Here is a 22178-nt window from a genome sequence, read left to right as displayed (position 1 = left end):
CAGGGTTTCTGCACAAAGGAAGAGAGGAGAAAGAGTTTCACTGAAGTACTAAGCCGAATTCACTTCCCACCTCATCATAACTGTGATTGATTGTGCTGTGTTAGTTATAGGCTGCAAACACATGCCCACAAATGTAAAAGGAAATGAAAGGAGGGCCAGTGCGCCCTCTAGAGCTCATACTGGTGGCATCTGAAGCCGCCTTCAGTTTAAACATATCATGGATCTATTCTTCGTTTATCATAGACACATTTTGATTGATAACCGCTGTATATAAGTATTTAGATCATCTAGATGCAGATTTTACACTGCATACATCATTCAACTGTAGAATGATTCAATAAACCGTACATTTAGCATGTGATCCCAAAAAGCAGCTAGACTAGGTCTAGCTGTTGTTTACCTTATCGTTATTCTTAATGGCATTATTTATTATCATACAGCAGGACACCTTCTTGAGTAATTTTGAGAATATTTGGGGATTTATTAGGAAAAAAAACGTATTCAGTGGAGTAACTAAATATTCCTAAACATTTAAAGTAATGTTCAAAGGAGAACGTCACACCATTCTAATTGTATTGGTCTTCTTTGTTAGACTGATACTATGCACTATGAAACTGCAGGAAGACTCCCATGTTTGGAGTTGGTTTGATGACAAGAGGATGAAGAGTCATCCTACTGAAACTAATGATCACCACCTTGAGACTTTACTGTAAAGATGATGGATTGGGACACTGAAAGTGGAAAAAACACAAAATATGTTATTGTGGGCATCTTATTTTTGTAGTATCATTATTTCTAAAATTTGTTGTAATTATCTTCTGTAGTCCTTAGAGTATCTTTGTTTTTTAAAGAGAAATCACCTATTCAATTCCAGTTTAGTTTCATCAGGTTTTGGGATGCAACATATATGTTATGTTCACGTTATGACATGCCATCAGTTTCTTTTGTCGTGTGCGTGCTAACCCTAATCCTGTTCCTTGGAAATGTTCCACAGAGGCTTCCTATGCAAGATGATGAGGGGGATTTTCAATTCTTGCTTGGTTCTTTGGTATTTATCAAGATTCAGTATAATAAACAGTTCTGTATTTTTATATTCACTGTGAAACCTCGTCTGGAAATAATCCCACCCCAATATACATTTAGAAACAGTTCCGTAAATTTACAAAATGAATAATGAGTTGTGTAAACTTCCAAACCTATATCAAATGTACTTGAAATACATTGCATTTGTGGAAAGTTTTGGTTTTTTCAACATTCTAGACAACATACAATGTATATAGGCTACTGTATTTAAACTATAAATATCCTGGTGTTTGCTTTTTGACCTAAAGATTAGATCGGAGATATCCCCTCCAAAAAGGGATTGTGTCATTCCTCAACAACTGCCACCTTAAAAAAGCAGATATCCTCCTAACTGACAAGATTGTCTGGACAACTTGGTTGGGGGTTTCCCTGTCCCACTCACATTTCAGAGGCAGACTCACTTGTATACTGAGCTGGCTGTTAATGAAACCCATATGGGTGTGAAGCTGAAGACAAATCCTCTAGTCCAGTGGTCTTCAACCCTGGTCCTCAGGGCCCACTGCCCTGTATATTCTAGATGTTTCTCGGGTCCAACACACCTAATTCAAATAAATGGGTCGTGTTGGAGCAGGGAAACAACCAAAATATCCAGGCCAGTGGGCTCTGAGGACCAGGGTTGAAGAGCACTGCTGTAGTGAGTACCACGACCAGACTTTGTTCTATGACTTCATTTGATTGCCAGTTCAGGGCGTGTTGGTGTTTGACTCAGCATAAAGTCTTTGGTGGGCAGACTCAATGCCAGTACTACTTTCACTCACTGCTTCCCTTGAATCAGATATTGGCAATGGAATGAGGAAACGTCTGCATGTGGCTGTTACACAGAGGAGAGACACCACAAACTGTTTCGGTTAACAACATGTTTTGGGGGGTTTAGTATTGACGGCTCCCTCGAAAGGTCTTTCCATGGAGCTCAACTTATGAGTCATATAAAAATAAATGGTGATCTCTGCTGTGTGGAATCAAACCACTGACTAACTCCTGCACAAAGTGATCAGAGATGTGTGGTCTTAGAAATCAAACCAACATACTAACATGCAGTCGTCGAGGCAGTGAGATGTTTTGATTTCTAAATGAGTGGTCACCATCAAATGATAATCAGGCGTTTGTGGTGAAGTCACAATGTTCAGTTCAATAGCCTGTAAATTTTACATGGCGAACTTTCATGGCGAATAAATCCCATTCTGATTCTGATTCTGGTCTACGAATCCGTTCAGTACTATAGTTGTGGATAGGGGGCCTTAGACTCTGTATCAACTTAGTCCTCTTTTTTTCTCCTTAATGCAGTTTATATTTACTCACTTATACTTTGATAACCAAATGAGATCAGACATGTTTTCTTTTATCCTTATGGCAACGACAAAAAAACACTGGAGGTTTCAATGTAATCATTCAAATCATGAGAGAAATGGCCTCATAAGAGTGCTTAACCCTGTCAAGATCTGGGATTGTCCTGTTCAGGTTATTTGTTGTATGGGAGTATACCGGAGTGGCCCTTCCATTAGGAAATGAGTCATCAATCTCAAACTGAATCACAGTCCAAAATGGGGTCACCAGGGATCGAGGCGCATACCTCTAACACTAAATGTGCATCTGAGTCTTAGAACTTACCAATAGCAATAACCCATTTTGCCAACTCTTGATGCTTGTCTTAGTCATCAGCCTTTTTAAAACAGTTTGTACCATAACCCATTTGTTAACTATTTAACTTCAGTATTTCATTATTACTTTCACTGATACTTGACACTATTGTAGTTAGGAACTAGCAGTAATACTGTTTAAGAGGACATGCTCTTTAAGTCTGAGTTAAGTAAATGTGTCAAAATTGTGTGTTAGGAAAACAGGGTAGGCTAAACAACAATCTTACATTTCAAGAGGCCGCCCACCCCTTTTAATATTCCATTTGTGTAAATTCACATAGGTCCTCCTGTGCAATAGCAATTTTGGAACTATGTCTAGGCTACTGCTACTGTATGATTAGGTTTACATAACTATATCGTATTGCAGCACACTCATTATTAAAATCATCAAATCCCCATCTTCACATCACATTGGATAAAAGCACCTGCTGAATGAACACCTGATTATTTTACATTATAATCCTTTAAAAAATGAGAAGGACTTGAAATCACACATTGACCAGCAACACTGATCAAAATGTTGTTTGAATCTACTATTTGCTCTCTTAGTCTAGACATGTTCTTGATCAGTAAGTGATTCATCTTCCTGAACAAAGTCCAGATGGAGGAGATGGACACCAGCAGGACTTTTTGAGCGGCTCAGCAAATTTAGCAAACAACTTCCCGCCACAATTGCTCTCCTTTGCAATTCTATTCTCAAGAGTCCAAAACTGCAGCAGATGCCTACCACCGTGCTCCTGTAAAAAAAAAAAAAAAAACCCTATTGATTTGAAGATACCTTTATACAATCAAAAATGAATCTATTTTAAATCACATTAAACTTAGAGTGACTCACATGCACCTATAGCATAGTGTCTACTTGTGCCGTGCGCACAAATTTCTCTATGACGCTTGTTGAATGTTAGGCTGTCTATAACTGTAGAAAATTACGATCTATGAAAAAACGTCTTATAACTTCGTGATAATGGACCCACTTCTAATTTTCATACAGCCTCCCGCCAGCAGTGACGTAAGATAACCGGAGAGTGCAACTAGCCTACTTCCACGGAGAGCAGCTGAGTCATTTTAAATGTGAATGAGTAGGCGGCCGGTAGTTACGGGCAGCGGACGCCCTTACATTCATTCATTCAGTAGTTGAATCAATGTGAAGACATCTACAACCGAAGACGATTTTATTGGAACCAGTTGGTTACAGCACAGGTAACAGGCAGGTAAGAACTAGGAAAAGTTTCATTCTAATTCCTTGATAACTTTTGGGAAAAGTTAAGTTTAAAGAAAAATGAAAGAAGACTATTTTGCTATTATTGGTAGGTTTGAACTCGATGAAGGACTGCTGTGTAAAATTATTGTTAACTATTGTTGTAGCCTACATCTACCTGTTGTATCTAACACTATCGTAAATGTAATACAATACACATTTTAGAGCACATTATGGCCTATTATTTGATGATGCGTTATCATGTTTTGTTTTATTATTATGACATTATTCGATATGCGTGTTCCACTTTCAGTATTGTAGCAGAAAGTGGTCATCCAAGCGAGCCAATCAAAACTTGTAGATTGTGGGTCGAGGAAAGATGGCAAGATGTTGGCATAGCTGCTAAGATAGATGTCCTGCTATGCTATCACATTGCCATCCTTCTCTTCCCTGGGCAGCCAGGATCTACAACACCTGATATTGTTCCATATCCCACCAAGCAAGACTAAGACGAGCAGAAAGCAAAGCTTCATTTTACATCAGGCTTACAATCAACGTATACAATACCCATGACTGTACTGGTGTCTCATACATACTGTAATGATTGCTGACTAATAGCCTAATTTTTAAAATTGCACTGGAAAGAGGTATATAACCTATTTGATAAAGTATGATGATCTGTTGTGTTGTGTAAATGTGTTTGAAGCATATGTTAGTGTGTGGTAACCAATAAAATACGGTTGTTTTCAAGTTGACTCACATTTCTGTCACCAACAAAAACGACTGAAGAAGTAGGGCCAAGTAAGATCCAAAGTTCCTCTTTTTCCTTCATTTCACAGAAAGCAGGCAACCTTTAGTCTTCTTCAAACTCAAAGGGCTTTGTACTGTACCTGCTTTATTACCAACCATTATGGTTCCTGCCATCATCTTTTCATATATGATTTTTTAAAAATCTGTATTTTGAGTTGGAAAATGTGACGATTGTATTTATTTCAATAAAACTCAATAATTGTAATGCAGGCTACAGCAACATTGCATCATTGCATGTACTTATCTTTAACCAGAATTGTATGAGTAGTCTTTCTGTATGCAAGAGCTGAATACACAGACATTCGAAACGATATAATAATATTATTATTGAATATAGTATATTCATTGTACTAAGTTGTGATTACTATTCTTTTTTATATCAAGGCATTTACTACAATAAAAATAGTACTACATGCCCTGGATGCTGTGTTTGATTCTTATTATATTTTATTTTATGTAGTGTCTAATTAATTAGATGTAGTGTTTCTTAACTGGCTGTGTGTATGACCTGAAAGCATTGTTTGCTTTTGCACACAGGTTACAAATGGTTTTGTGGCACTTTTGCCACATTTGCTATGTTTTGTCATGAGTTTTGTGCATGTCGTTTAAAGTTTTGAGAAAATGGGGAAGGTTTCAAGAAATGTGTCTTACATTACAAAACAAACAACTTTTTCTTCAAAAAGGACCATATATCCTAGCCTGGTCCTAACCAGACCCTAGTACATTTAATTTGTACAGAGGGTCTGGGATCGCTCCATTGACAAGCGTTAACTTCCTTGAAGGAGGGTACTCTGTTGAGGTTTAAAACTATTGGATCTGCCCAGAGCCACTCTGATCTGCCATAACCAATCGCTAGCGTTCGCCTTAGCCAACTCCTTCACCACTACTGTAATGGAGCTAGCATCATGGCCACCAACAAAACTTTGAAAAGATTGTTCTTGCTCTGGCTTTAACTTTTGGATATTCGGCAGCGTTGCCACAACGGACCGAATGAAAGGCTTTGCTCGCATCTTTCTCCGCTGCCATTACTGAACTACAACTCAAACTAAAACACTACATCAACGTCATCATTCTCAGCCACTCTCTCTGTTCGCTGATTGGCCCTACAAAAAATTGATTTGAGAAAACCGACTTATGTGCCGAATTCCCAGACCTAGTACAGAAGCAAAATCTAAATTGAGCGGAAGTACGTAGGAGGGCATAGCCAGGCTACATATATCCTGCCACAGGCCTTAATTTCTTAGCAACTTATAACTTATAATTGTGTTTAACAAGATGACAACTGTGTTGTAGGTTAGTTGTGTTTACTATTTGCCGCCTGTGTTTACCAGTGCATCACAGTGCAAAATGTTTTTAGGGAATGAGAATGTGTTTAGAGTTTTGCCAAAAGACTGTCTGATTCGACAAATGGGTTTAGGCCACTGAACATTTGATTCAGAGAATGGGGTGTTTTAGCAATTGTGAAAAACTGTAAATGTAGGTCACTCATTATAATTTGGAATAATCTAGAATGTCGATAAAAATAGCATTCAACAGATATGCAGGTGCGAATAACATTATTAGGGGCCAAATGAGAGGAATAAATTGAATAAAATGTATTGCCAACTGTCCCATGCCAACTACCGTGCACAAGAAGAAAGGCGTGTCCCCTTAGCCTACGTCATCGCGCTGCGACGATTTCGCATTTTATTTCCGGAATCCGTAGTTGCCTCATTGCTCTAGAGGAGAGATCTAGTGAGTAAACCATATTTAAACTTTCTTGACAACCCTTTAGCCAGAGACATTGAGCAACTATTTAACTAGTTATTTTAATCTAATATAATCTATCTAATATGTTACGTTGATATTTGAAGATGGCTACCTAGCGTGCTAGCAATGAAGATAGTTACCCTGTATGTTAACTCATGCAAGGGGCTATCAACTGATTTGTAGTTAACTAAATAGTACCTTGATAAACATTTCTAAAATAACAATTAAATGCATGTAGACTACTAAAATAAATGTTACTGCCCGCACATCTCGAGCTCGTTGGTATTCTCGCCCAGCTGTTTTCCTGTCACTATAATCAATACTTTTCAACATTGCTAATATCGCCCCCTCTGCTAATATCGCCCCCGCACTCCCCTCTGATAGAGATGAATACTGAAAACTTCGCCATTAGTGAGAAGATAGTATCATCCTCATACATCCGCCAGGGGTCTCAGGCACGCCGCAGCCATGAACAAGCGATAAGGCTGCTTTTGGAACAGGTGAGCTTTAGCTACGTAGCCAAAACCCTTGGATGTATTCTAGCAGCTGTAGCTCTAATAATGTAAACATTAATATAAATATAAACAACAGCCTTGCAAAAGAAAGGCATCCCCTAAGTATGTCTTCACATATTAAGGCATTGCTGTGATTGACAGGCCTGAGCCTTACTGTACCTTCAGGGCAAGTGTCCAGAGACTGGATGGAGCGAGAGCACAGTCGAGCTCTTCCTGAGTGAGCTGGCTGTGATGGACAGCAACAACTTCCTGGGAAACTGTGGCGTTGGCGAGAGGGAAGGAAGAGTAGCCTCCAGCCTGGTGGCTAAACGACACTACAGGTTTGTGTTTTTAAATAGTTACGTGTTTCAATAGGAAACTCCTCAAGTGACCTGCAGGTTGTCGGGTTGTGTCACAGGATAATCAACACCTAGTAAGGTTTGTAGTGGATCACCTTATGACTTTGGTTCCCATTTTGACTGGTCAGCAAACTATCCTTTTACATCAAATCTTAGTATATCTATACTTGACGTGGTGTTGTATCTCTGTATCTACTGTGTGTTTTGAAAAGGTTGATCCATGGAATTGGCCGATCAGGTGATATAGCAGCTATTCAGCCCAAAGCGGCTGGTTCTAGTCTGCTCAACAAGCTGACCAATTCCGTGGTGTTGGACATCTTGAAACTCACAGGTGCGTATGTGCTCTGCTCAGGTCGGCATAAGGATGAATTAAATGGGAATAAAGACTAGTTCAACAAACACTGTTATTGCATCTCGTTGTTAGGTGTACGTAGCGTGGCCAGTTGCTTTGTGGTTCCCATGGCAACCGGGATGAGCCTGACGCTGTGCTTCTTGACCCTTCGCCACAGGAGGCCGGCGGCCCGTTACATCATCTGGCCACGCATCGACCAGAAGTCTTGCTTCAAAGCCATGGTCACTGCAGGTCAGGGGTGTACTGGGGTGCACTGCAGGCTCAGCATGTACCCTTCAACAGCGTAGAACAAGCGACGCCGTCTGAACATCTGCCGACCGTTTTCTCCACGAACAGGGTTCGAACCAGTGGTTGTGGAAAACGTTCTAGAAGGAGACGAGCTGCGGACAAACCTGGGTGCGGTAGAGGCGAAGATCCGAGAGCTGGGAGCAGAGAACATCCTGTGTGTCCACTCCACTACTTCCTGCTTTGCACCTCGCGTCCCCGACAGGTACGTCAAAGCCGTGATCCTCTCCCATCTGGCAGCTCAGTGTGTCTTTCGGGTCTCATTCCAAAGTGTCCACTCTTATTGCATTGTATAATGTGTTGTTGTTTTAATATTCCTATTTTCATCAATCTTTCCCCCAACTATGATATAGAATCGAGGAACTTGCCACAATGTGCGCCAAATACGACATCCCCCACGTTGTCAACAATGCCTACGGAGTCCAGTCTTCCAAGTGCATGCATCTTATCCAGCAGGTTGGAATTCCCAAACTTTTCTGAACTCTTCTTACTTAGCACCAGGCATAGTCAAAATGTATTGACGTGTTCTAATCCATACGGGCATTTAAATGGGTTGTGTTTAGGTTGTGTTTTTGGAGGTCACAGTGTCCTTAACGGGGCTGTTGTTTGTGAACTAGGGGGCCCGTGTGGGACGAATAGATGCATTTGTGCAAAGCCTGGACAAGAACTTCATGGTGCCTGTAGGCGGAGCCATCATCGCTGGTTTTGACGAGTCCTTCATCCAGGAGATCAGCAGAATGTACCCAGGTTGGTTATGCTGACGTTATGTTTCTGCTCTGATACTAGATTAGGGGACGGCAGATTTACTTGTGTTTGAACGAGAATGCTTCAGTAGTTTGAAATTAGTCTGTTTTATTATTACATACTCATTCAATTCATAATCCTTTTACTAAACTCACGAATTGCACGCACTGCAGTTCATTTACCTGTGGGGCTGAGTTGAGTCAACATGCCTGACAACAGGATCAATCCCAGATGGACTTCTATGTATTGATTGGGTGTTGAGGTGCATGTTATGCTGGTAGATCTGTGCCCTGATCTTCCTTAGAGAAGCCTTCCATGGTGAGGGAGTGCAGCATTACGAGATCAATAGATTAGCGATATTAACTGTTAGCTGCCAGGATGGCTCGTAAGGGAGGGTAATCCAAATGGCTTGCGTGTCATTTGCGGGAAAGAAGGGTTGGACAGAGACTTGCATGAGTCAAAACCCAGATTTCTGTAGTGACCATGACCGTCCTAATTGACAACTCAGCCGGGATCCAGGGGTCAGCCCCACCCTCGTCCTCCACACGTATCCTGCTCTCTGCCCCCAGGCCGGGCCTCAGCCTCGCCCTCCCTGGACCTGCTCATCACCCTGCTCACCCTGGGGGCCCGTGGCTACAAGAGCCTGCTGGCAGAGAGGAAGGTGAGTGCACACAGCCCTGCCTCACTCTGTTACTGCCGGGAGAGCTTCTTAAAGAAGCTCAGCTGGAGACGGTTGGACCTCAAAGTCTAGAGGTTGCAGGTTCGAATCCCCCTCAGTGCATTCGACCGGATACAAGCTTGGATAAAAGTGTCTGTTAAATCATTCCATTGTTATTTGTTCCTTATTATGAGCCTGCATCACATTCATGATGGGCAGCGTAAGCAGGACTGTCAAGTGGCTTGATGGGGGCTAGTGCTTCGCATTCACCCTCCTTCAGATTGCAGGCCGAGTGCGTAGCAAGAGGATGCCGTGTTCCACATGGGGGAGGGCTCCACCTAGCAGACGTTGATGCAGGAGAAGGAGGAGGTAGAGAGCCCCCCTCTCCTGTCTAATGCTGCAACCCCCCCCCCCCCCCCTCTATGCAGCACTCTCACAGCAAACACATCCAGACGTGCTGGAGGCTGAAAGCTTCAAAAGAGGCCTTTTGCAAGGAATAATCTTGCTGTTTTAGCCTGTCAAGACACAGATCTACATTACAGGGGTGTTTGTACAGATGTTATGGAAGTAACTGGAAAGCTTTGGAGGAAATAAATAAATAAAAGGTAAAAGATTCTCCCTATGGGGTGGAATGCCATTAGCGTAATCTGTCCTCTGGTTTATCATGAAATACCACTGGCCATCTCAAATGAGCTGTCGCTATCATAACTTATTGGTCATGTTCATGCATATTTGATGATGGTACCAGGTTCTAACTGTGTGTAGCAGTGAGCCATTTCCTCTTCACTGGAGTCAACATATCTGAATTATTCAGGCCTCAAATAGGCCTTCCCCTGGCTGCGAATGAATGGTACGACAAATCTACTTATCACCATGGGATAGAGCAATGCTGGGTTAGCTGTCATTGAATTCCCGTCATGAGTGCACAAGAACTCCTTGATCGTTGTGACTTGAAGGGATTCTTTCTTCCTCTCGCTCTCTCTCTCTTGTTTAAGTGGGAAGGGGGGAGTTAGTTGGCTCCTCTGTTAGAGAGTTCTAGCAGGTCTGCAGTCTGATTCTTCAGATCTGTGGTAGGGTAAGGGTATAGCTCAGTGGTAGAGCCTTTGAATGCAGATCAAAAGGGCGCAGTTTCAAATCCCCCCTGTATGTCTGTTTGGACAATGTGGGGAGGCGGGGCTGGGAGGCGGGGCTGGGAGGCGGGGCTGGGAGGCGGGGCTGGGAGGCGGGGCTGGGAGGCGGGGCTGGGGGAGGGCAGAGACGTCGAGGGGGGAGCAGGTGGCCATCTCACACTTCTCAAACACCAGCTCCAGCAGAGGAAACCGAGGGTGGCTGGACACACAGAGTACAGAAGACATTTTCGACAGGATGGCACTATTTGACAGTGATGAACTAGATCTGTTTATATTTGCAGCAGTTTTGAACAGAGTTCCTTTGTTCCTGTTTGTTATGGAGGGAAGGCTGAGTCAGCGCCACCCACACTGTTTCCTGAAACCCACCCTGTTACCAAGATGTACTCCTCTGGTTTGCACGTTGCTGCATTCGATAACTCGGTTGAGTCCCCAACCGTAACCGCCCCCCCTCCTACCCATCATGTGTTTCAGTTTGTTGCTATGCAGCTCCCAGTCCTAGCGGCGGCCTCACAAACTCCCGGCCTGCAGGAAATCTTTCCCACTTACGTTTGAGATCCTGGGGGCTTGAGTGCAGCGACCCCATTGTCAGCAGCTCCACTGCTCAGTGAGACAAGTTTTGTAGTTGATCCCAAAGGTCATGGCGATTGTGGTCAGAGATACCTGAGCATTAATGATGAGGAGTACAGATTTATGGAGATGAGGCTAACGGCACAGCTTGACTGTGTGTGTGTGCGTGTGCGTGTGGCGGCGGGTGGTAGTAGCAGAGGATAGATGTGGAGCCTGGGATAGCCTGCTGAGAGGAAAACTGCTGGTTTGGCAATAAACAGAGACTCCTGCTAAAAAAAGGCTGAGGTTGTGAGAGTGTGAGCGTCGTGCAGCTATTTATAGCTCTCCCTCCGTATTTATATTCCCCCCTCCATGTGTGTACCCCTCTTTCTGTTCTCTCTCTCCTTGTACTTTTTGTTTCTCTCTCTCTTCCCCTCCTCTCTCTCCTTCCCTCCTCGTTCTCCCTCTTTCCTCCCCTCTCTCCTTCCATCCTCTCACTTCTCCCTCCTCTCTCTCTGCAGGAGATGTACTCTGTCCTTGCGCAGGAGCTAAAAAGACTGTCTGAAGCTCATGGAGAGAGGCTACTGCAAACCCCACACAACCCCATCTCTCTGGGTAAGGGGCTGCACTCAATACGACATCATACACGTTACCCTAAAGTTGAGGTACGAAATGCAACAAACCAAACACCATCCTCCATACCCTTTTCTTGACAAGTTACAGGTCCACATCAGGTAACATCATTTTTTTGATGTTACCCTAGTTCAAATCAAAATGGCAAACTTATTTTTTGTGTTCAGTTCAGCCTTTCTTTTTCCCCCCCGCATCTCTACCGTGTGTGTGTGTGTGTGTGTGTGTGTGTGTGTGTGTGTGTGTGTGTGTAGCCATGTCTCTGGACAGCCTCCAGGCTCAGGGAGACAGGGTCGTGACTGAGCTGGGCTCCATGCTCTTCACCAGGCAGGTGTCTGGTGCCAGGTGAGATGCAACACACACCTGAGTCAGCTGACGAGGAAACATACAGGAAGTAATGTGGGTTGAAATGTGAAAAACAGGCTTCGTAAGGTGGGCCAAGTTGTGGAAAACAGGAAAAACAGTCCCTCATTTCTGGGCCAATTAAATGACTGTTCTACTGTTAGTCAACAGACGCTAATTGGTATCACTCTTGAGCCTAGTGTTAGCTAGTAGCTACCTTAAACACGATTCAAATGCTTCAAGTTGCCTCGAAATTCCTTGAAAGGATTCGTAACAATGCCACATTGAATTTTAATTTTCCCATACCATTTTATTTTTTGTTAATAGTTTGTGAAGAAGCAGGGGAAGTTGTGTAAATATTTTAAGCGTCTACATGACTTATTTATTTGGGTCATTCCTCTTTGATTCCTCATACCAAATTCAAAAGCACAAATGGCCCTTTACGTACCGTTGTACTGCAATCAGTGACAGTTTCCCACGCCACAAGGTTAATCTTACTCTTAAGTAGATTATTCAATCAATAGTAATCAAGTACTACCAAGGACCACAAAATACCTTTAAAATAAGTGTTCCTATAAGGAAACACTGATCTCTTCAGGTTACCATGCCAACTTGTACCACTACCATCCCTGAATTATTCGTATTTTCTTTACCGTACTTCGGCGCCAGTGCTCCAGGTGCTTTGTGTCCCTATGCAACTTGTCATGTGTGACATGGCTGGCTTGTCCTGGCCTCCAGGGTGGTTCCCATGGGCAGAGAGCAGACTGTGAGCGGACACACCTTCAGGGGCTTCATGGCCCACTCCGAGGCCTACCCATGCCCCTACCTCAACGCAGCCTCGGCGGTGGGCATCACCCGGCACGACGTGGAGCTGAGCATGAAGAGGCTGGACAGGTGCCTGAAGAGCTTGAGGAGGGAGAAGGCCAACAGCGGGCCGGCTGTCCTCCCTGGACAGGAAGACTTGTCTGAAGGGAGGGAGAAGGCCAACAGCGGGCCGGCTCTCCTCTCTGGACAGGAAGACTTGTCTGAAGGGAGGGAGAAGGCCAACAGCGGGCCGGCTGTCCTCCCTGGACAGGAAGACTTGTCTAAGGAGGATGAAACCTAGATCGTGCTGTGATCCAGCCTTGCTTTTGTTTTTCATTCATTCTGAATCGCAATTCATTTTTGGTAATCAAGGAATCTTCACGTGAAGTGGTCGCTGTTAGGACATTCTGTAGTTCAAGTACCCATGCTTGCTTTGAAATATCTTAGGTAAACCTGTTTTACAAAGTACATTTTTAAGCCCGGTTGCAAGTCTACAGACCTCATTCATCTCAAAGGCATTGATTTGAAAAACAGCCCATATAGGATGGACCCAGAGAGAGATTGTACCCAACTACAAAACTTTAATTCTTCTCAACACGTGTATATGTGATTTGCAGATGATTTCGTATGAATGCATGTTGTAATTCATATAGAATCAATAAAGCATCTTGTGAACACCTTTGTCCTTATTGTATGAAATCTAATGGCAAGCAAGTGACTGACAATACCTGAAAGTAACTTTTATTATTTCTTTGCCTCCTGTTAAGTTATTTCTAAGCTGTTGCGTTTCTATTGCCTAACAGCACTTTACAGTGTCATTACATTAAGGCCTCTTGATAAATACCTTTTAGTCTCCACGGATGTTTGCTTATGTGTTCACTGTAATGCATTGTGTTCCACGCGCTGTAATTTGATAGAAATTCTATGGAAGCATTAACCCCTGTTCCATATCTTTTTTCACCCCTTTTAGCCATGTAACAGATAGCCTACCCATCCTAGCAGCCAGGGCAGTCAGTGAGGATACGGAAACTGTCTTCCGGAATATAGAGGCACTGCTGTACACTCACACAGCGGATTGGTTCTGCGTCCTCTGCCTCAGGAATAGTACATGAACGAGACATGGACAATACAGAAGTGCGTGCATCTTTAATGCGTCATTGTTGAAGCAGTTGGTAAAACCACAAGCTTTCGCCCCCTTTAACATTGCTGATCTTCCCACCTCCCTTTCACTATTCTTCCTACTCTCGTTCTGTTCCTCTCTTTTCTCTGTACTGCTCACTCGGTCCCATTCTTTGTTATTGCAGTTACTCTTTCTCTAGACGTTTCCACTGCATCATCGCAAGCTGTTTGTTATTTAGCCGCCTTCGTACGCTGAGGAAGCACTGTTCCTTTTATCCGGGCCCTGCGTACACTGTCTGTTGCTGACAGTAGCCTACAGTGGCTGAGTGCGGAGTCAAATACACTAAGCGATGGCTAGTTTTTAAAGGTCTTATATTGATCAGGTCTGCTGCAATGTGTAAATCTCAAAACGACTAGATCTGCTGCTGTCTAGTTTCACTCCAGACTTAAATAACTGCAGATGGTCTTTAATAAACAGGGAAAGAAATAAAGGGGAGGACTGCAATGGATCGGGACTTGGTTCTTCTGAGTGAATAGTCTAAAATGCATCTTGCTGCGTAACCCCAATTCAGTTTTTATTATAGGCTACGCAGCCAATTTAGATGGCCTGCACCTGTAGGCTTATGTTAAAGTCTAATTTGGGGCAAGAATATGCAACAGCATATTTATTCTGAGATCTGCTCTCAAAATACAAGCAAGTGTTTTTTCCTCCCCAGGCAACACCAAAATAAAATAGAAAATAGGCCTAGCACCGCCTTGCCCCGGTTGTATCCCATCATTGTTACAATACCATACCAAGATGACAAATTGTCCTTAATTTGTGAAGCTGCCAGGTAGGCTAACGGCGGAAAGCCTTTCGAGCATTGAGATCTTGATGCCCCTTCTCATCAGCTGAATTATGTATACCATGCGATCAGCTGTTATTGAAAATCTTAGACGGATCCTTTTAACTAGTATGAATGCAACGAAATGATCAAATGTAGGCCGCAGGACTTCCCCGGTCTGTGCATCAGAGTGTTGATATAGGCTAAAGTTGAGGTAAAGTATACATGTAGGCCTACTCCTTGGTAGTGTTTGTAATGCACTGTTGACATAGATGTTTGGCCCTATCTAAACTATAGCCTACTATTGGCCCTAAACGTTCAAAATAAGTGTTGTAGCCTAATTTGCCGATGGCTTACAAGATATTTAGCCAGTGTCTGCTTTCATCAGATGCCACTTAGGAAGGATGCTATAGTTTAGACTATAGCCTGTTTAAACCACAATCACAGAAGCACTGTCTTAATAAATAATGTAATACGGCGATGGGTAGACGCTGCCGATTTGCTGATGTCAGGGCTTCAGTGCAGCATTTGGTGGTGCAGGGTGTAAGCGGTACGGTCTGCCTCGGCGTTCATTGGAAAGGGTCACACATGCAACCAAGACAAGAAAGATGCTTTCAATTTGTAGCAAATGGACATTGTATTATTTGGCATTCCTTTTTCTGTCTTCACCGGTTTATCTGAAAAAGGCTTACAGATGTCCTTCAACATGCAGCTGTTCCAAGGAGTCCATCATATGCGTCGGCTCTTCCTATGTGTCCAGGATGATACCGAACGACATAAGTTCACTGTAAGTAGGCTAGTCTGTTAGAATTGTATTTTGTTTGTCAACATGTTTAACGCAATAAGTCAACATCTGAATGAGCAGCCTAAATGAGATCCAGCTGTTTGTTGAATGCGCTGTACGTCGTTGGCTATTTGAGCGGTGCGGACACATTGCTGTTGGGAGTAATTATACCGAGTTGCGTGCCACTGAGAAAAAAATATTTTTAATGTATGAAAATGGCTTTATTTGGTCTGTGATCAGCCTTTAACCCACATTTTCCGAATACATGTTTTAGGAGCATTGTCAACGCGACGTTCTCCGATGTCAAGGAGGCTATGTTCGCCCACATGCCTTCACTCCAACTTCTGTGAGTGTCAATGGGGATGGGGAGAGGGGGCTTTATAATTTTGAATGTAGGCCTACGTTTTTTTTTTATCTCTTGGAACAATTCATTTCTGGGGTAGGATAGATGTTATGCAGTATCGAGAGAGAGGGTAGACAACGTGCTACAGCTAAGTCACATTTCCTTAGACAAACATAGAGATGGGTGTAACTGATTGATGACCTGTATGAATAACAAGCTATTTGTAATAGTTTGAAAAATATTTGAACTATCATTTTCTTCCTCCAGTTGGCTCCACAGCTCCAGATAATGGTTAGGACCTTGTTTTCAATATAAGCCTTTACAGCTGACGAGACTCAAAAACCTTAAAAGTCCTTTATTATATTGATTGACCGGCACTGGAAGTAGAGTGGTCCATTCCATTCTTGGCACAATTACAGGATTACATTGATTCACATTCTCATCCTACTCTGACTCCCTAATAGTAAATAAATGTGTGGCGTCTATTAGTCTGCTGTAAAATGGGTTTTTAAAATATATTTGTACTCTCATACTTGGTTATGGATCGTAAAATTATACTTGATCCAAAGTGTGCATCCTCTACCCAAGGCCTGGTGTGAGGATCCTCTCAATACAATGTTAGACACTTTCTCAGTCCGCTATTAACTCGACACAACCCCTGCTAAATGGATCCTGCTGCTGCTAATTAATATATAATAGATTTTGCCCAAAGTAGAGCACAAATTAGTTGGTGGAAAGTGCTTGAAGCTACTCCTCCAAGTCCCGTAGACAGAGCCTCTGTTGAAGCTGCGGTCAACAGATTTTATGACACAATGCAATATTGCCATTCAGTGCTTTGGAAGGACGGTTCACCTCTAGAGTAGGTATCATCTTTCTGTCAATATAACGTCACTACAAGTTTGACCTATAACAGTGACCTTTGTGTTTATTCAAAAGAAGCCCAGTACTTAACCCTTGTGTTATCTTCGGGTCATTCTGACCCATCAGTCATTGTGACCCACCGTCGTATTGCGACAAATTTACCTCATACAAAAACAAAGTGAAGCATTTTCTTTTAACTGTCGGGCTGTCTCAGACCCCCCACATTGGAATGGTTAAGAGAAAATTATTTGTATTTGTTTTTGTATTGGGTAAAATTGGGTAAACACAACGATGGTTCGTTATGAACCTTTGGGTCATGTGACCCGAAGGCAGCACGAGGGTTAAAGGTAACACAAGGATTATTTGTTTTAATCATTCCTATGGAACTAAGCTATGTCACATACACATGCATTTTGAGATTCAGGCCTCTTGTTGGTAACAATTTTGTATGTTCTTTCTTATTATAGGCTTCTTAATTCAAATTCTCTGACAACAATAAGAGATGATGCGTTCTCTGGCCTGTCCCACCTGGAATACCTGTAAGTACCTGTATCCGCTAATGAACACAACCATTTCTATCCTATCATTATACAGTACTCTCACATAGCCAATACATGACACAAGGGAATGGGTCTACAGTAAACAGGCAAGATCACACAACTGTGTGTTGACTTAAAGGAACGTTGATACACTGTGGGAATCATTTTCCCATCGGTACAATTGAACTTGGGGGGAAAAAAAGTTAAAGTGGGTTTTGAGTGATGCTTAATTGAGTCATGGTCCATTAGTGAGGCTTCAGTTATGCTGACCTTCCATTCTGCATCCCGGTGACCTCACAGGTTCATTGAGAGCAACAAGATTGAAACAGCATCGAAATATGCTTTCAGAGGACTCAGAGACTTGACTCACCTGTAAGTCCAACCAGTGTTTCATCCTCATTTGTCGCTGGGTAGGAGATATTATTCATTATGAATGTTCCCTTTATTGGCCTCTAATTAAGCAGGAGGACCGCATAGTTTGAAGAGACAGTCTAGATTTCGTTTTGCATTACAAATCATTAAATTATAGTAACTATTAAACACAAATGTTTGAGTCGAGCCAAGTTGATAAATGTGAATGGAGAAGAACCTGGCTTTCCAAAGCTGGCAAATGGTCTCCAGAGTATTTGCTATGTGTATCTGAATGTGCTGTTTCTAAAGGTCTTTGGCGAACAACAACATCAAATCCTTACCCAGGGACCTCTTTATCGACCTGGACTCCTTAATTGAGTTGTAAGTGTTCCCTTCATTGCTTGTAAAATATAGGCAGTACTCTACTGTCAAGCAAATGCAATCTTCTACATTAAAGACAATACTTGGATGACATTTTGTTTTTAATGCTGCTCTCTTGATCACAATAAATACAAGCCATCAGACTGCAGCCACATAAAGCAAATGCACACGTAGCAAACGTGAGTGCAACGTAAAGGAATTTACTGATGATGAGTGAAATCCAAACCACTGAGTCAGCATAGGAAAAGAGCAAGCGACATGAAATTATTCTGGATAATAATGTTTTACGAGTAGGCAGTTATATGGCAAAAAACATCTCGTATTATACATTCGATCAAAAGTACTGTACCAGTTCTGGTCTTCAGAATGTGTTACCCTGCAGTGACTGATATGTGCTCTCCTCAGAGACCTACGGGGTAATGCCTTTGAGTGTGACTGCAGAGCAAAGTGGCTGATGACTTGGCTGAAAAGCACCAATGCTACAGTGTCAGATGTTGTCTGCTCCGGGCCAGAGGAAATGAAGGACAAGCGGCTCAACGACATGGCCAGTCTGCACAACGAGTGCATCTCAACAGGTGAGGAAAGGTGACCAGTACCAACTGGGCCCCAGTTGGCAGACATCTATTGTGAGGCTAACTGTACGAAATAGTCAAAGCTAAAAACCTTGTAATTTAAAAGTTGGAGACAGTTCTATATCCAGATATATGTATTGGAAGGTGTAGACCAAACTTTTTTTTAAATGTATTGTGTAACGTGTTTGTTAGCACTCACTTTCATGCCACCATTGTCTTCGCTTCTCAGATTTTATCCTCCACCAGTCTGTGCCGTCTGAGTCTCTGTCTGTAGACACGTTCTCCTACAAGAACGATGTCTATGTTGCCGTGGCAGCTCCCAATATCGAGAGCTGTATGGTACTCCAGTGGGACCACATTGAAATGAACTTCAGGACATATGACAACATAACTGGTACGCCATGGCTTTCAATTTATAAGCTTTGCATTGTTGCCTTCTTCATCCACCCCAAAAAAGTAACCTAAAGTAAAGTAATCTATGTTTTTTAGTCGAATACAATTTCAGGTTTCTTCAAAGATGGAGGAGAAAAAAATATGAGTAAAAAAGTGTACTGTTACACTTGCTTTCCTTAAATGCAAACAATGTTAGTTTCTTGTGTGTCTTTTGCTTCAGGCCAGTCCATTGTAGGATGCAAGGCCATGGTGATCCAGGACCAGGTGTTTATTGTTGTTGCCCAGCTCTTTGGTGGATCCCATATCTACAAGTTTGATGAGGACCAGAGCAGGTTCAGCAAGTTCCAGGACATAGAAGTCTCCAAGATCTCCAAGCCCAATGACATTGAGGCGTTCCTAATCGGCACTGACAATTTCTTCATCATTGCCGACAGCTCCAAGGCAGGGCTGTCGACCCTCTACAAATGGAACAACAAAGGCTTCTACTCCTACCAGTCCCTGCACGAGTGGTTCCGCGACACAGACGCCGAGTTTGTGGACCTGGACGGCAAGGCTCACCTGATCCTGGCTAGCCGCTCCCAAGTGCCTGTGATCTACCAGTGGAACCGGAGCAGCCAGAAGTTTATCCTGCAGGGGGAAATCCCCAACATGGAGGATGTTGTGGCTGTGAAGCACTTCCGTGTGAAGGAGGAGCTCTACTTGGCCATGACGCGCTACATCGGCGACTCCAAGGTCCTCCGTTGGAGTGCCAAGCAGTTCTCGGAGATCCAGGCGCTGCCCTCGCGCGGCGCCATGATCCTGCAGCCCTTCGTCTTCAAGGAGCGCCACTACTTGGCCCTGGGCAGCGACTACACCTTCTCCCAGATCTACCAATGGGACGCGGAGAAGAAACTCTTTGAGCGCTTCAAAGAGGTTTACATCCAGGCGCCGCGATCCTTTACCGTGGTGTCCACCGACCGCAGGGACTTTCTTTTCTCCTCCAGCTTCAAGGGAAACACGCAGATCTATGAGCACATCATCCTAGATCTGAGCTTGTGACTTTGCCCGGGGGAGACCCTTGTTTGCATCCAACGTCTTTCACAGTAAAAGTTGGCATTTCTGAGGGTAGGGTAGATATCTCATTGGGTATTATCTTCAAATGATTGATTTTTAACCTGCTATTGCACTTGTATATAGGGTCAAATACATGTAAATTCCTCCATTGTTGACTATTTTATACTCACAGCTAATCACAACTGGTGAGTATATGTAGAGACCAGACAGACATTAAGATTGACACTAGTTTTCCAGCCCGTTTAAGAGCATAGGGTATCAAAACATATTTGACAGTACCCATGTATACCTCATGTCTTCACTCTTCTTGGTTAGATGTAATATGTTGCCTTATCAGCGTTGGGTTGGACTATTGGTTGGCTTGTGGCGCCCTCTTCTGGACGTGTTTGGTGATGATCCCCCTCTGCTGTGTACAGTACATACAGGGAACAGTCTCAGAAGCACAAACCTTTAGGATCAGTAGTTATGAAACTTCAATCTTTAGCTTAGACCATTCTAGTAAAAGCAATTACTTCCTTACTTAAAATGTGTATTTTGTAACTTAGTTACAAGATTGTTTATGAATTGTATTGCGAACCAGGGTGTGAGTTAATGTAAAATATTGGAATTTTTAATGAATTTGGAAAGTGAATTGAACATATGTCAAGGGTGCAGAATATACAGTGGATGAAGTTGATACATTATACCTATAGTATTTTTACAAAGTTTGGTGTCACGTGTCAGGGATTCAAGATCTGTTGAAATTAACCTTATAACAAATTAACTTTCAGGTTACAATCATTTTTTAATAGCAATATAATGTTTGTTGTCTCCAAAAACATTTTGTTATAAGGTCTTGAGTTCCTGCAAGGTCGACACAACTGTGTCTGGATTTCAGCAAAAAGAAGTTTCAGATGGCATGCTGTAATGCTAATGTATTTCCAATTTGTTTTATTCTGCATCCTGGAGAAAACTCATCTTCTTACTCTGTTGTGGATATTAATTCTCTCTGTTTTCCCAAAGTTTACATCTAAACAGCAACGTGTCTGCTGGAGAATAAAGCATTTGGTACATGCTAAGATAATAGAGGACCAACTTTTGGCTCTGTTATGTGGACCTGGAGTTTCAAACCCTTAGCTTCAGAAGACCTTAGATGCTCTTGGATGGTATGTATGAAGTCTCTGATTGCTGGTTATCACTAGGATTGAACCTTTTTTATGCATCCATGCAGTCTAATGTAAAAGAAAGAAATTGGAATGTTGCTGCATCAATAATTGTTAAAACAAGTTATTTCTTTGTTTTATACATATATTTGAATGTTGAACTAATACCATCAACTGTACAATAAAGACAGAAAAGCAACTACCTATTTGTCATACCACTCAAATTTTCATAACTAGTGGCAGTCAACCCTACAAATAGTACTGCTGCTTGCAAGAGCATGCTTTTTAAACTGAATGTTCACCAAACTTAAGCAATTGCGAAATTTGTTCCAAGTTCTGGTGCTCATGTAAAATAATCAAATTACAGCTCACAGTAGAAACAATAAAATATGCAAGTTGTATGATATGCAGGTTGCTTTTTATCATGACACAATGTTTGTTTTAGCATACTGAATGTTAATTTTATGATTACTGTTAGGATATTAATGTACTATTGCTACTGTTGAGCATTGAAATAAATGCACAGCAATACGTTTCAAATGAGAATTGAGGCTCCTTCTCTATTCATTTTCTTCATTCAGTAATGCAATACAGTTCCAGTTATTTCAGTCAATTTAGAATTGACTCAGTGTTTATCAGGGTTTCAGATGTTAAGGATTGAAGGATTTTTTCCTGAAGTCCGGATCTGCTGAACCCATCTCGGCGTTATGGGTGGGCTTTAGGGGGCTTAAAAAGTCTAAAATCCTGAACTTTAAATTTAAGGCCTTAAAACGTCATCTGAGGTCTTAAATTTAATGTTGTCAGGTCTAAAAAAGGTTTTACCCTCGTTCGTTTCCAGAAACGCTGGCCGCAGGAAGTTATTACAAAGTAGCAAAAAAGTATTGAGTCGTAGCCTACAAAGCGGAGCTCTAGAGTCCAGGGTTCAAATTACAGGGGGGCTTGGGGGTTGACCCCCCTAATTAAGACTTGGACCCCCCCAAAAGAGGTAAGGAGTC

General features: G+C 42.4%; 2 protein-coding genes across 3 annotated transcripts; both read left to right on the top strand.

Moving 5' to 3' along the window:
• The first annotated feature begins 6373 nt into the window (after positions 1-6373).
• On the top strand, positions 6374-13496 carry sepsecs (Sep (O-phosphoserine) tRNA:Sec (selenocysteine) tRNA synthase). Of its 2 annotated transcripts, XM_062449700.1 has the most exons (12): positions 6374-6462; positions 6862-6977; positions 7158-7312; positions 7543-7661; positions 7755-7913; positions 8019-8172; positions 8321-8423; positions 8585-8714; positions 9281-9372; positions 11567-11660; positions 11930-12020; positions 12756-13496. In XM_062449700.1, exons 2-12 carry the CDS (start codon positions 6864-6866, stop codon positions 13120-13122), a joined length of 1578 nt encoding a protein of 525 aa, XP_062305684.1. In that variant the 5' UTR covers positions 6374-6462; positions 6862-6863; the 3' UTR covers positions 13123-13496. The 2 variants fall into 2 exon arrangements, with proteins under 2 accessions (XP_062305684.1, XP_062305685.1); XM_062449701.1 differs by lacking the exon at positions 6374-6462 and having other exon boundaries at positions 7134-7312.
• Positions 13497-15255: 1759 nt separating this feature from the next.
• Positions 15256-21753, top strand: lgi2a (leucine-rich repeat LGI family, member 2a). The gene is made up of 8 exons (XM_062449702.1): positions 15256-15551; positions 15823-15894; positions 17220-17291; positions 17592-17663; positions 17952-18023; positions 18429-18598; positions 18825-18989; positions 19209-21753. Exons 1-8 carry the CDS (start codon positions 15373-15375, stop codon positions 20024-20026), a joined length of 1620 nt encoding a protein of 539 aa, XP_062305686.1. The 5' UTR covers positions 15256-15372; the 3' UTR covers positions 20027-21753.
• The last annotated feature ends 425 nt before the right edge of the window (positions 21754-22178 follow it).

The sequence above is a fragment of the Osmerus eperlanus genome, chromosome 23, assembly GCF_963692335.1.
Source record: "Osmerus eperlanus chromosome 23, fOsmEpe2.1, whole genome shotgun sequence".
NCBI lineage: Eukaryota > Metazoa > Chordata > Actinopteri > Osmeriformes > Osmeridae > Osmerus > Osmerus eperlanus.
This window is presented reverse-complemented; position numbering and strand designations above follow the sequence as displayed.

What these genes read in the sequence shown, in the direction of transcription:
- lgi2a (XM_062449702.1), top strand. Translation starts at nt 15,373, where the DNA reads ATGCTTTCAATTTGTAGCAAATGGACATTGTATTATTTGGCATTCCTT. An exon ending in CCGAACGACATAAGTTCACT is followed by an intron (nt 15,552 to 15,822) that starts GTAAGTAGGCTA and finishes TACATGTTTTAG; the next exon opens with GAGCATTGTCAACGCGACGT. An exon ending in CAACGAGTGCATCTCAACAG is followed by an intron (nt 18,599 to 18,824) that starts GTGAGGAAAGGT and finishes TTCGCTTCTCAG; the next exon opens with ATTTTATCCTCCACCAGTCT.
- sepsecs (XM_062449700.1), top strand. Translation starts at nt 6,864, where the DNA reads ATGAATACTGAAAACTTCGCCATTAGTGAGAAGATAGTATCATCCTCA. An exon ending in CAAAGCCATGGTCACTGCAG is followed by an intron (nt 7,914 to 8,018) that starts GTCAGGGGTGTA and finishes CTCCACGAACAG; the next exon opens with GGTTCGAACCAGTGGTTGTG. An exon ending in AGGCAGGTGTCTGGTGCCAG is followed by an intron (nt 12,021 to 12,755) that starts GTGAGATGCAAC and finishes CCTGGCCTCCAG; the next exon opens with GGTGGTTCCCATGGGCAGAG.